At 35.1% G+C, this 15,479-nt stretch overlaps 1 protein-coding gene across 1 annotated transcript; it reads left to right on the forward strand.

The window, feature by feature from the left end:
* Positions 1 to 2,606: 2,606 nt before the first annotated feature.
* Positions 2,607 to 13,810, forward strand: LOC108978353 (protein rogdi). Its single transcript, XM_018948592.1, has 7 exons — positions 2,607 to 3,172; positions 11,839 to 12,010; positions 12,119 to 12,322; positions 12,384 to 12,541; positions 12,609 to 12,729; positions 12,780 to 12,989; positions 13,632 to 13,810. Exons 1-7 carry the CDS (start codon positions 3,162 to 3,164, stop codon positions 13,698 to 13,700), a joined length of 945 nt encoding a protein of 314 aa, XP_018804137.1. The 5' UTR covers positions 2,607 to 3,161; the 3' UTR covers positions 13,701 to 13,810.
* Positions 13,811 to 15,479: the final 1,669 nt, after the last annotated feature.

A 15,479-nucleotide genomic window follows, 5' to 3' on the forward strand; every position in this document is an offset into this window, starting at 1 on the left:
TGTTGTAGTTTTAGTGGTTTATTAGATATGTACATTTAACTTGTTAGAGGGCGGGGCTACGCACACTTCTTTAAAAATGTTTGCCATACAGATGCGCCTTGCTAACTCGCCCATCTACGTACTCGCACTTTTCTTTTTACTAGGGAACGCGCGTAACAAGTTTCATTGAGATATCTCAATTTTTACTTTTAGCCTTTAATATTAACATAGAGGACTGAACCAATACATATAAAAAATTTCCATTGAAAATACACGACAATCCTGATTTTTTTATCTTAAAATTTCTTGAGCTCAGAGGCATTTTATGGCATCGCTTTGCCTTTAGACACATATTCCATAGAATTGAACACTCTACAAAAGTGCCCAGTGTGACAAAGTCGCAACTCACACTGGCGAGGTAGTACGGGGGTCTAAACCGGATTTTTCCACGAATTTTGCATTTTTTTTTTGTATATACATATTTCGTAAATGACAAGAGCTATAGAAAAAATGTCAAAGACAAACTTGTAGGAAATTTTATTTGCTACCAAAAATGTCCGAGGTCAAAATTTATAGCATTTTTATAGATGGTATGTATTAAAAAATCTATGAAAATTCTATAGTTTTTTTTTACGACAGAATACACTACTTTGCTCGACATTGATGCGGCCTTTAACGGCCGGAAGCAGTGATAACAGTCCTTGAAAATATATAGTTTTTTTGCGACTGAATGGTCGTAGCGGACTGAGATAGTGCAAATAAATTCCGAAAGGTTAATAGGGGCATCCCGCAGGGTGGGGTATTCTCCGCATTGCTTGGGATCTTGGTTGTCAATTACTTTCTTAAGGAACTCAAGGAACGAGGCTGTCGGGTGACTTGTATACTTTCGTCAACGGTGTTGTTTTGGATCTACGAAATCGTAGTCAAATCAATAATTTTTTATGGTGTATTCATCTGGTGGGTGTACATCTGCGGTGCACAGCAGAATGCGCCAACAATAGAACTTAAGTATTAAGCCTTACTATTATAGCAGAGTCATTGGAGAATAGGCGCTGTGAGTTTTTTTTTGCGGATGGGTTCTAGCCAGGAGGGGAGTCTTCTTGAAGGAGATGGTCTCTCTGTCAAATTTAATTGTAATGTCTTTCAGGCCAAAGTGGCTGCTACTTACTGCTCAGTGGTGAGCATTCATTCCGACAGCAAAGCGACGATACTAGCATTGAGCTCGAACTCACTAGATACCGCTACCAGCAACTTCGGTAAAAGGCTCGCTTGATGGCGAGAAGGGGCAACCTAACCTCGCTCATATCGAAATGGGAACAATTGGATCCCTGTTGTCCTTTTGCGTACTAACACTGGATATAAGAACCTCGTCTGCGACAGGCAACTGGCCTAGAGTAGAACGTATTCGATCTACAGAACTACTTTCTCTTAGCAAAATTCATCTTGTCGCAATTAGGGGCTCTTACTGCATGTTATCCAATAGGCTAAAAGCTAAGGTGAGGTTTAAGCATCCATGCTTTTTCTACTTCTTTGTTCAGCTTTTGCAAGACTGAGATTCTCATTCAACATCTCTGCAGTCATACCTTTTAAACAAACATTAGCTCCACAACAGATTTGTAATCGGTCGGCACAAAGCGTTCCTTTGATGGACGGTGGGTCATTAAGTTCAATTTTGTAGCAGTATTGGGTACTACAACGGACTGGCTATAAGCCGTTCAAATGAGATCCCTGTTAGAATCGACCATTCAATCTCTTCTACGAATTAACTAATATTTAAGACCCTACAATATCACATTATTATTTGTAAACCCAAAATGGCCTACCCACTAAATGAGAACATGACTTCTGTACATATGTATATTCTTAGTCACTTTATGAAAAGTGTTTCAAGGACTGGAAAAATCGTTAGCATAAGTGTATCACATCTTGATAGCGACAAAATAAATACTGATGAATGTTTAAATATTTTGCGTTTTATTTGCATTTTTTAAATTTTTTTTCACAAACTATTCTTAGCTAAAACGGCCCTAAATAAACAGATAACTCGATAAAGTTAAATTATATTTAAGGATTTTCCAATATTTTGAGGCATATAAATATGTACATATGTATGTATGTATGTCTATTGTCTATATATGATCATATCAATATCAATACTGTCTGCACTACTTGTCAAATCCTCTCGATGTTTGTTGGTTTTATTGATAACGATAATAAATTAATATGATTTAGCATACCATAAGTAGTATGTCTCCATAGACTCCGATTTTATGCTCACGATGGCAATTGTGTAGTAGTTCTTCTATGCCGACTCGGGCAAACTATTGGCATTATACAATCAAATCATCGAAGTCTTATCACGCGCCAAGCTTCGGCTCATTTGGATTGTGAGCCGCTTCACAACACGCGCCGGAAAATATTTTGGTATATGGCCGACAGACTTCGATTTGTGTGTGTGTGTGTGTGCCAAAATACAGTAGTCGCTACAAATCGTCTTGCTCATGTCCGCATGTACATACATACATATGTATGCATGTATGCCGATATAGCGGATTCTAATGAGTCGCTGTGTGCGCGCCGCTTCACGCCACCGCCGCCATCACTGCCGCCCCGCTGCAATCAACACCACCACCACCACCACCACCTGTTGAGTGGTGAAGCTCTTAGACGTTTTATCGGCTAACATGCTCTTTCAGCTTGGCTAGCACACACAGCACACTCGCTACGGTAATTTTGTTTTACTGTAGAATTTGTAATCGCAATCGTGGCCAGAAGCTTTGCGGCCGCTCATTTCAAGTCGCTGCAGTCAGTTGTTTAACACATTTAGTGCCCGGTTGACATTCCGCGAGCATAGCTGTCGTGAGCTTATCAGAAAGGCAGGCAGACAGGCAGGCAAGCAGGCGCTTTTTATACTCGGTCGGGAATTTTTGCGGTTCAATATACCTGTATTATTAGCGGCCATAATATAACGATTATAAATCAATTTATTTTCGCGTTTCAAATGATTTTTATTTGCTGCGACTTAAAAGCGTTTATTATTCAGCTTTAAATACATACACACGCATATGTGTGAATGTATGTACTCATAAACAGTACTAACTTAAACAAAAACAAAAGAAAATAGCGTTAAAATAACCCTAAACAAAACAAAAAGTACAACAGTGAAAACCTCAGCGATCACCATGCCACAAAGGTACGCACACACAACAATACACATTTGTATGACTACATTGTTTAAATAAGGTATTAAGATATTATTAGTGATTTGGTATGCCCCCGGTGAGTCACAGTGTGATTTCAGAAAAGAGGTCTTTCCCAAGAAAAAATAATAAAAAAAATACCAAGCGAATCTCATCTTAATTTGTATTGACGCAGAAGCTGACATCGGCAAACATTCGCAAATCTAYATATTATATATTATATTTATAAATATATGTATATAAATATATTATATACATCCTTACATATCTACATATACAGAATTAAGCCATGCAAATGTGTATCATATTCATACATACATACATACATATAGTATGTACTTACTGTAGGCATTAGGCTGTTATGTTGAGAAGACTTGCTTTATACCCTGAACAGTGTATATTAGTTTGGCATAGAACCCAATTTTCATAGACGGTTTTCGGTTCGATATTCGTACGAAGTTCAGCAATCGTCGCTAGCTTGCTTGCATAGACCATAGATATGACGTAGAATTACAGGAAATAGTCTAACAGCGTCAAATCGCACGACAGGGGCGGACAATTTACTGGGATATTTCTTAAGATAACACGTTCACCAAATTTCAATAAGTCGATTGTAGGATATTCGCTGTTTGGCTTGGGGCGCTGTCTTATTAGAACCACATAATGTCCAATTCGGACTAAAATATTTGATTATCATTGAGTGGTAGCCATACCCATTCACAGTAAAATGCCAGTATTGATCATCACGGAAGAAGTACGGTCCAATGATGAAGTACACGTGGATTGCTGCCTGACCAATAACGCATATTATGCTTATTGACTAAGCCATTCAGTCAGAAATGTGTATCAGGACTGAAGATGAAATCACGGCCCGCTTTCAAGTTGTTGCTCAGCCCAATTCACGAACGAACGACGATTCTGGTGGTGAAGCGGCTTCAGTTCCTGCGTCGATTTGATCTTGTAAGGATGTAGGCTAAGATCTTTTCGCAAATTCGTTATAAAGACGAAATGCCCGACGCTTGAGAATGACGTGTGAGAGACCGATTTGGGTCTTGCTCAATTGATGCGCTAGCGGCAGCAATATTCTTGACACTGCGGGCAATTCATTTATACCGTGCCTGTGGTTTCACATTTTTCCAGTAGACGCTCAATTGTTGATCTGACAGGACGTTTATGACGACCATGACATGGACGTAGCGCTTCTAAAACAGTTGTTGGATCGAATATCTTTCCATGATGAGATGGCAAACCTAACTGAGAAGAAATGTCGAAGGATCGAGGAAAATATGGCGTAATTTTCTGTCCCTATCGGTCTAGTTTTGTAGGGTTCCTATTGAAATAACGTACTGAGTCGATTTAGTCATATCCCTGCGTTTGTATATATGGAAACTAGTGCCACAGTTTTGGAGATAACGGTCTAAAAATTTACAGACGTAATTTTTTTCTTTCAAGGAAGGAGCTTTTTTTCCTCGGTTTCGGCGATTATCGCTTCATGAGACACAAATTTCTTCCCAGTGAGCATTATTTTGAGATTTCTGTACAGGAAATAATCGCTGGAAGACAGATCTGGAGAAAACGATGGATGTGGAAGCAATTCGAAGCCCAATTCATGGATTTTTGCCATCGTTTTCACTGACTTGTGATACGTTTTGTTGAAAAAGCGCTTTCTTTTTTTTCAAATGCTACCGTTTTTTGGCGATTTTGTATTGCTGGTCATTCCTTTTTCGATGTAGACAATAAAAATTATTCCAGCCGATTGTTGCGTCTTTTCACGCTTTGGAGCGGATTCATCATGTGCCGTCCACTCGGATGATTGTCGGCTGAACTGCGGAGTGAAATTGTAGAGTCTTGTTTCATCCATTGTCATATGTCGATACAAAATCTCGAATTTATTACGCCTGAACATCGCCAAACACTGATCCGAATCATCAACTCATTGTTGTCTTTGGTCAAAAGTGAGCACGCGCGGTACACACTTTGCACAGAACTTCCTCATACCTAGATAACCGTGAATGATTTGATGTACACGTTCAGTTGATAGCTTTAGAGTGCCTGCTATCTCGAACAAGCTCACTTTACGGTCATCCAAAATTGTTTCGTGAAATTTTTTGATGTTTTTGTTGATAAAAATCTCTTTCGGGCGTTCGGGCTGATTTCACCACATCTAAACTTAGACATATCAATAGTTGATGATTGATTTTCTGGGGGCAGTTGTCGGAAACTCGTCATTAAGTCCAATTCAGCTTCAAGCCTATTTTTTCTCTTCAAAAAGCAATATTTTATCAACACGCGACATTCCGTTTTAGCCATTTTTTTCACAATATCAAAAGTTGATTCAGTCAAAATGATATAATCCACAAAATAATGATCCAATAGCTGTCAAATTTACAATGGCGTCTTTTGAAGGTTAGGGCTTATTAAAAATGCGATTTCATGTATTTATATAATAAATATTTTATTGTATAAATGATTATAAAATAAAAAGAAAAATAAAATAAAATAAAAAAAATTATATGGATTTAATTCTAGTATCGCCATGTATGAGTCAGGTCGGAACTTTTCAATTGACTTGTTATAGAATGTATCTGCAGAGCATTGTGTATATTATTGTCCGAGTCACTGTATAATCGCCGAAGAAATCGTTCAGATTGGGCCAATCGGAAGCAAGTTTTTGTGCGCGAACTTTTTTTTTATTGGGTATTACAGCTTCGGTGCAATCGCAAATAACGGTTTCTCTTCGTTACTTACATGCAATTAACCGTTGGGAAAATTCAGTTTTACTAAATTATTTCATAATTCATTCATACAAACTGAGGCATAATTATTTTACGTTGGTTGTAGCTATCATACATGCATACCGGTCAATATGTGTGTAATTATTTATGGCCTTTTGCCACTAAACAATGTTGGCAAATATCTAATCCACGGCCGCCATATCGCCACCACGATCATATGTTCTTGTTTCTTTGTTTACTGTTTTGTTGTGTATTTGGTTGACTTTAAGTAGGTGGCTTTTCTTAGCAAAAGTGTTGACAGTTCGGACAGAAGAGATTCTCTAATAGAAATGTTTGTGCTACGCAAACAGCCTGCCATGATACCGGATGGTTGGGCGTGCAAATGTATACATATGTGTATGTATGTATGTATATATGTATGTAATCGCATTTATAATTTTTGGTGTATAATAAATTATCCAAATTTAAGCACAATCGATTATGGCAGCTTAATTTATTTATTTATAATGCTGCTCGGCATGACAAATGGTTATAAACACACATGCATACTCACATGTCGGCTACCTATGTACAACTTGATATATAAAATATATGTATTTATATACATATATGATATATCTATTATATGCAGAAATGTGTGTACTTTCGCAGCTTATCTCTTAGTACCTGGGATATTTCTGTATTTTGAAGAGAAAATTTCGTTAATTAAAATATTGAATTATCACTGGAAATTTATCGGTTTGTTTGTTCAAAAATCATTTAGTGAAGGTGCAAATTATAATCTAACACAATTATATAATTCGAAATTATGGTGTCAAAAAGTTATAAATTGAAGCGGTTAATGTGTTTCATAGCCGACTAAAATGCAGAGAGACACCATATAATGTATAATATGTAAGTGTGGCCTAAATATCTATGTATGTATATGGCAACACTTCGCGTTTCTTCCGATTTCACTTTGCATTTGTGTTCCACTTCTGCCAAATGTAAGCAAATAAATTGTTTTCAATAAACAGAATTCTGATTTTTTTTGTACTTGAGTCACATGTTTTCAGGTCAGCTTCAGAATTTGTCACAACTTTTGTACTCGCGCAACATGTTACATAGAGTTCAATGGTTTTGCTTACATGACGGTATTCTGTAATACCATAAAAGCTTAAAATTGTATACCGTTATATGTTGTTTGACAGATTTTAACGTATTATAAGCGACTTGTTCAATTTTGAAGAATCAAAAGAGTAACCTAACCTATTCCATACGCGGGTATTTTGTTCAGACGTGAGATTTTCAATGAGCCAATACTTTTTAGAAGCTTGTCTTTTTGACAACTCTTACTTGATACTTGATTCATACTCAATTTGGTTTGACATTTCATTATAAATAAACTTACTTAGAAAAAAAAAAAAAAAAAAAAAAAAAAAAAAAAAAAAAAAAAAAAAAAAAAAAAAAAAAAAAAAAAAAAAAACACATCGCAACCTTCGGCTATTTCTGAAGTTACACGGAGAAAAATTTTAGTATTGATGAGTTTCATTGAAAGCACGCGGTGGTTCAGAGAGGAGACGATAGAGTGATGGGATTTTAGTCCCGGTGGTTTCACATTGGGCCTCAGAAAAGCCTAGGTGCGTCGTCCGACAGCCACTCTACTTACCTACCTACTCAGAGAAAACGTTCGGTGAATGGACTCAAAACGAGATGGAGCTCACTTTTGGTTGAACGAGTACGATAATAAACAAAATTTTTGCATTTGGTGTGTTGATAAGCCACAAGCCATTATTGAAATGTCATTATATCTTCAAGAAGTCACTGTTTGGTGTGTTCTAGGGACAGAGGAAATCATTGCTACATATTTTTCCGAAAATGAAGCAGGCCATAATGTTACAGTCCATGAAGTTCGTTCGGAGTCTAAGTAACCGAAACGGACCAATATTTTTATCCAGCAACTGACTTTCAACTCGGCACCATTGTATGGTGTAATTTCGAGCTTCAAGAATGTTTTCTGCCGCTGTAATAACAACAACAACAGTCAATGCAGAACGCTACGTACATATTTAGAGTCTTGATTAATGACTTTTTCGTGCTTGGAATGTTGCTGTGGACGGCCTTCGTTTCCAACAAGACGATGCTACATGCCATACAGTCAACGAAACAATCAATTTAAATCTAATTCTATATCGAACAAACCTACAGTCATGTTAACTTTGTTAAATGTAACATTATTTTGAATATTGAATTTCGAACTTTTTACATTCATGCAATTTGGACTAGTATCCAGTGTTTGGTTTCGCCCGAATTTAGCCTATCTTGCTTCTTTGTGTTATGACTCCACGCCGGTAAATGTAAGAACTTATTTGTATGTATGTTGTATGTATGCACATATACATTTGTATGTCCAATGAGTGAGCTTACTTTAATTGAGGCTAATAAGCTTGGCTTTGGCGCAGAAATTATGTGTAATTTAAAGTTTTGTTAAGCGGTGAATGCTATTATCTTAACACGGAAACCATAAGTCGTGCTTACACGTGCCTATCCGCAGCAAGCTCACCGTTTAAGACTGGAACAAAGTGTACATATATATATATATGTATATATGTATGTACATTGGACAATATTATGAAGACTTGGTTTGTGCATTCGACTCACTATCTTCCGGCAATGAGAATTTTGTGCACAGTGATTATTTTATCAACTTTCTGCATTCATCGTTCCCTATTAGTCCATAATTTTCAAACAGTAGAAGAAGTACTCTGAATAATAAAACAAGAAAAAATGTTAGCTATATGCTAAAGTAATCCGATCTGAAAATTTTTTTCGGAGATTACATTATTACCTTAAGCAGTAATCCATGTTAAATTTCGTCAAAAATGAAAGTTTTCCATACAAGAACTTGATTCCGATCGTTTAGTTTGTATGGCAGCTATATGCTATAGTTAACCGATTTGAACAATTTCTTCGRAGATTATACTTTTGCTTTAGAAAATAACCTGTGCCAACTTTTATGGAAATACATTGTGAAATGTGCAAATTTTCCATACAAGAACTTGATTCCGACCGTTCAGTTTGTTTGGCAGCTATATGTTATAGTGGCTTCTTGAAGAGAAAATGACGTTTGCGAAATTTCAAAACGATATCTTAAAAACTGAGGGACTAGTTCGTATATATACAGACAGACGGACATGGCTAAATCGACTCAGCTCGACATACTGATCATTTATATATATATACTTTATAGGGTCCCCAACCCTTCGTTCTGGGTGTTACAAACTTCGTGACAAACTTAATATACCCTTTTCAGGGTATAAAAACGTTAACTACCGTTACACTGAAGCTTTAAAGAGCGTTCAGTTTTTATGACAGTAATATGTTGTAGTGATCCAATGTCGGTGTTTCCGCGAATGAGAAACCGGTTCATGAGAAAAGGAAGTGTTCAGATCGATACAATTTTCAGCGATCAAGGGCTAAAACCCTTTCACTCTATTGTCTCCCCTTTGAACCATCAGGTGCTTCTGATGAAGTTAATCAGTACAAAAAATGCGATGATTTGTGCAACCTCCGAGATATTGTCGAGATGGTGGCGATTCTTTTCCAGAGTTTTACATCTTCACAAAAATTATTTTATATTCTCCTCTTCTTCTACCTTTTGACAACTCCTACAATTATTCATTATATGGCGTTCCTAGTCTTTTGGCATGTTTGCTAATTAGACAGTGACAGTTAGCATTTCTACTACAGTTCTTATGTCAATTCTTTTTGATTTTAATAGTCATGCGCCGAACTATTTGGTTAGGGAATGACTCCAGCTAGACTCCGCTATATTTATAATATATGTATTTGTCGAATAAAGATCTACATATAGTCAGAGGTATAGGGTGGTTCTTGCTCTCGGAAGTTCACGTGCTTCGCAGTTACTAGGAATAGCACTATGTTCTGGACCCCACTGTAGGCTTGATATCTTCGTTAGTCCTTGGTGCATATACTATAAAGCTCCCGAGGTACATGTTCTATGTTTTTTTGCGATATTTTAGGTTTTACTCAAGGTATATTTCTTATAGTGAGAAAAACCTATATTCTGTAATTATATAACCGCTAAATAACTTTCTCACAAAGAAAGAATTTGATATGTGTACAACATCTGACCAAGCTTTAATTAATTTCTAGTTCAAGAATAATTAACAGTGTTAATATCTGTCTTTTTCACATATGTATGTACATTAACAGAATCGCATTTGAAAAACTATTTAAATGATTACTATCTAATTGTTCGACAATTATCGTCGTTCGTCGTGTTTAAAATCTTTATCACGAATAGGGGAATATAATATTAATATTTGATTGCTATATAAAAAATAATAATTAAAATTGAATGAAAATCTTCTCGCTCTAATTGAAGAGCGGTTGATAGATTTTTGGTGTATCGCTTACATTTCTAAAGGAACCTTGTAAACTGGGTTGCTAAACGCGCAAATATAATTGTTGAAGACAGTGCTTTTAATATTTTCAGTAAAATAGAATTTCTGACCCGGGGAACTTTGAGGAGTTCGTATGCAATTTCTCGCTTAACACAAATATTTTATGTTATAGAAGAGGCGTTTCTTTAAATTCCATAGTTTCGGATTGTATTTTAAAGGAAACTCGCTTAAATTTTGGACTAAAAATTTAGTATTCATTGTAAATGGGTTTCCAATAATTGTGATATGATTTTTTTTCAAAAGAAGTACCGAAGGATGATTCCAACAAATCAAAAATCACACCAAACTGTCAATTCAGGTCAATGTAATGGTTGTTCATGAATAATTTGTTCATTTTCTTCTCACCAGAATCGACAGTTTGACGACAGATGAAAGTTAGCATCATCGGATATGATTTTGTTAAAAAAAATCGTTATCCCTTTGAAGTTTGTCTGTTGCATATTCACGACGATTACGATTGGCCAAAATTATTGCTCAAAATCCGCCAGGTTATGGTTTGAGACAGTCGCAATTCTTGAGAACGTCTTAAAATCGACAAATTCCGGTCTTCAGCAAAACTTGCCTGAATGACACCAATATGTTCTCTACTTCGAGCGGTTCTTTGTCTTATTGCCACTTGAACATTATGTACGTTTGAAATTTTCAACATTTCGACGAAGTGCGATAATAAAATTGAATAATTTGTAAACGTTGTTCTTGGGTATAACTTTCCATTATTAAATTGTCGTACAACGAAAAAAATTACAGATCATGAAGTATTAAAAATTACCGAAACGGCACTTGGAAATCATACCACCCCTGCTGCAAAATCGTATGTACATACATACATATATAGCTAAGYGAATAAACAAAATGTGTGCCACATAAAATTCACCATAATTGTTATAGGTGGCTAGTCAGATCAATCTTTTATCGGACTTACGAAGTCAACCCAATGCCTTTAAACTTTCACACATTCACAAATGTATTAATAAAATAAAATATTAAATAATTGGGACAGTACCTTGAAAGTCCAGTTTCAGTTTCAGTTTCAGTCGCTGTTGCTTTTTGATTTCAGGTTCGGAACACAACCCTGGGCAAAGCATATTTCCGCACGCATGTATGAAATGCATAAAGCACGGATAAAATCACATTTGTGTGCACCGAATATCCTTCACAAATAAGAAACTTTTTTCATAAAACAATCTTATTTTGATGTTAGAGTTTATATACCAGGCAAAGTCGTTCAATCTGAAAAGTTTATTGAAAGATTAATATATGCAAAGCTTCTCGAAGATATTAGAAATATTATCATTACCAAAAATATTAAAATTGTCACGTTTCCTCACAAAATTTCCTCACATCTGATCATTTTATGAATTAGCAAAATTCATTTTTTTTCTAAGTGCACAGAAAACTAAATATAATTTTTATAACGCTTTCATTAAAATGCTTGAATTTCGGAAATTGCATTTATAGATCTACAAATTGGAGTTTCACTCGAAATGGATTTACGAATCGAAAGCCGCAGCGCCATCTGCCGACTTTACCAGATTGTATGCTGCCAGCTGATAACGATTACAGCAACAAAGGCAAAAGCAGCTGGCTACGTCAAAAGATGGAAACCGAAAAGGAGGAAGCTCGAAATTTGGTAATTTAAATAAACTAAATGCATTAAATGACTTTATAAACAAAAAAACTTTCAATATCGATACGCTGTATTCATATTAATGAAACTGATTTGCTTCTATAATTTCAGCAGGTGGAATTTGAATGGGTGCTGCGCGAGGAGGTGCATGCGATATTAAAACAATTAAAGAAGATATTGGTCGAGTGTGCTCATCGCTTTCCTGTGCCGCTGTATGCCAATGAGGGTAAAAAGACTGAAAAATACATAATGAAAGTAGCGCCAGAAAAACTTAGTGCCATTGTGACTCTTACGGGTGATAGCATTACTCATGCAGTAAATTTGCCATTATTACATATGTATTTGTGAATCATATTTAACAAGTACCCTCTTTAAGGATATAAGCTTTAAGCTTGCGCGGCCACCGCATCATCAGCAGAAAACGTGTATTAACCAAGACACGCCATGGAAGTTGCAACAAGTGCAGGACGCAGCAAATCATCTACAGCAAGCAATTAACCACATTGATGATGTAGATGCTACTTACCATTTCAAGTGATTACTATTTGCTTGCTGATTCAAATAATTCTTATTAAATTATCATGTTTTACATATTTTGTAGAACATCTGACGAAGTTATGAATGTTGTAGGCAACATACTAGAGGCATTGCAACGTGCCCGCACCAGTTTGGTGATACCCAAAAAGAAGCCTATCGCCGATCTGATTAAAAGTCGCAATATGGTCAGTTAAGTTCTCTTAAATATGACAGAATATACAATTTTTATTTTTAGAAAGCGCTTGCTCCCAACCTCTCCGAAGACTTAGCCGTCAGCTTTTACCTTCAAAGTCACAAATTGATAATGGCTGTTTATCAATTAATTACTGTACAAGGTACAATGCACTTTGACTCATGCCAAGCGGAGACAACCGTGCAATGGTTAAACGATGTAATGCCAATGCTTTGCGCCGGTCTGAAACTCTGCCAACAACTTAAAGACAAGGTAGGTTTCATGTAAACGATTGGTGTGTTTTTTTTTAAAGAAAGTAAACTGATAGAAGAAAAAACTTTAACTGCGGTTGCAACGAAGCTTTAATAACCCTCACAAATAAAAAAATTCAGTTTCATTTTGATCATTCAGCTTATATGGCAACAATGTGGTATAGGGGTCAAATCTGAACAAAGTTTTTCGCCGTTGCCTTAAGCAGTAATTCATGTCATGTGTTTGGTGAAGATAAATTAGAACGTCATTTTGATCGTTCAGTTCGTATGTTGTAATGGTTCGTTATCGGCTGTTCCCGTAAATGAGCAGCTTCGTGAGGAGAAAAGTGCATGTGCCAAATTTCAACTCGTTATATAAAAAACTGGGAGACTAGCTCGTGTATATACGGACTGAAAGAGAGACGAGTGGACGGACACTGTCAGGGTGTAAATATTGGGGGGGAAAATATATGTAAATATCTACGTAAACATTCGCTAAAGTTTTCTGTAAAATTGTTGTGCGTGTTTAGCACATTTTGTGTGTGATATGAGACTCATCCACTGAGAGGTTCTGTCAATGCCTCCATATACTAATTTATTTGATTAGTGAAGAAATTATTATTATTTTTACTGTAAAATTATTTAAATAAATTAAATTTTTCAGATATCTGTGTTCTCGGTGTATAAGGATTTTACTGTCGAGTCCCGTCCACCATCGGCGCTTTTCTATTGACACTCACTAATGTCAAATTGAAAGTTTCAAATATGATAACAGAAAAAATATGCAAAACATTGATAGGATTTAGCGCTTAATTTCAAAATTGCAAAAAGTTTGTCAATGTATATTTAATGGTTTGTTATTTTCTGTTTGCATAAAAATGTACGAAAATGTTCGAATATTTTAAAGCATTTATTTTATACAATTACGTACAATGGAATACAAAGCAGAAACAAATAAGCAGACACAAATCACTCAAAGTGCCTAAATGATATACGTACTTAAGTATGTACATAAGTCACCGTTATTTAAAGTCAACAAAAAGTGACCTATAATAATATACAAATTTGTATTGGTCCTTACATTGCTAGCTTAATTTAGTAATACTATTCAAATTTTATACATATATGCTTTTATCAAATTCTTGAATTTAGTTTAATTTATTTTAATTAGTTGATCATTTTTAGCCTAATCCTAAATTTAGTTTAGAGTTATATTACAAATATATGTCACATAGCAAGTAATGAATATTCTGCTTAAAGAGCAGCAAAGAAGATGTGCAATAAAGTTGCCTTTATATTCTGCCTTAATTCTGCTTGAAAAATATTTCGCAGAAATAATTATTATAATTATGTATTTGAGGGAAAGGATGTGAATTGTAACTACTATTACAGTGAAAGTATTAAAATATACAATAAAAAACCGCTGAAAAATAAAGTTTTGGCATTAGTTTTTATTAACGGACGGTTGGTTAAAATTTAGCAACCAAAGGAAATGTTATTATATTTAATTGTTTTCACAATTACACAGAGATTGCTTGAGCAAATTTAGCTATAACTAAAAACAAGGAAAAACGTTTTTTTCGGTAGCAGCGAAGCTCGAAGTACCGAATAGACTTCACAAATATAAATGATTATATAAAAAAAAAATTGATTTTCATTGATCAGTTTGTATGACAGCTATATGGTATAGTGGTAGGATTTGGACAATTTTCTTCGCAAATAGTACCGTTACCTTGGAAATTAATCCATGCCGAATTTGGTGAAGACATCTCGCCAAATAAAAAAGATTTCTATATAAAGACCTGATTTTAATCGATTAGCTTGTATGGCAGCCACATGCTGTATTTGTACGATTTGAACAATTTCTTCGTTTTTTACTTTTTTTTATCCAACAAGGCCGAATATAAATTCTTCTAATTAAAATAGGAATTTTTTGTATGTGTGTTTGTTGTTCAGTGTCGGCAAAATATTCTTTGTTGCATTATTTATTGTAGTACACATAGACCATTATCATCATCCAATAAACGATCATAAACTAATAAGCGACTTTTAATGATTTTAAAGGCTATTGCAGAAATTTTTATATTTTGAAATGTCGTTTGTTTGCCATTTGGATTAGGGTAACTTTTATTATTATTCTACTATTATTAGTCAACGCCAATAAAAAAGAAGAAGACTTAGCAATTTACGGAAGCGATACTACTTGACTGAAGCATTTGATAGATTAGGAGCGGTAGTAAATGCTAGCTACTTAATTCACCTTTAATCAGACACATAATTGACGAAGGAAGGTCAATATTTACTCGGTAGCCTTGAACAAACATGTTTATCGATATACATACATACGAGTACGTATGGACGCAATTAGGTTTGCAAATAATGAATTAATTATTAATTTAATAAATATTTGATTTAATTTTGTTTTTGTTATCTCGAAAATTATAATTAAAATAATTTTTAAATTCTTATTCTCGAATACACGATTGAACAAAAAAAAAGAAAAAAATTATTT

Source organism: Bactrocera latifrons, unplaced genomic scaffold (assembly GCF_001853355.1).
Source record: "Bactrocera latifrons isolate USDA-ARS-PBARC rearing strain unplaced genomic scaffold, ASM185335v1 scaffold_1, whole genome shotgun sequence".
NCBI lineage: Eukaryota > Metazoa > Arthropoda > Insecta > Diptera > Tephritidae > Bactrocera > Bactrocera latifrons.

Bases quoted from the DNA above. Each gene is read 5' to 3' on its own strand.
- LOC108978353 (XM_018948592.1), top strand. The intron at 12,542-12,608 runs GTGATTACTATT...CATATTTTGTAG, and splicing joins GATGCTACTTACCATTTCAA to AACATCTGACGAAGTTATGA. The intron at 12,730-12,779 runs GTCAGTTAAGTT...TTTTATTTTTAG, and splicing joins TGATTAAAAGTCGCAATATG to AAAGCGCTTGCTCCCAACCT.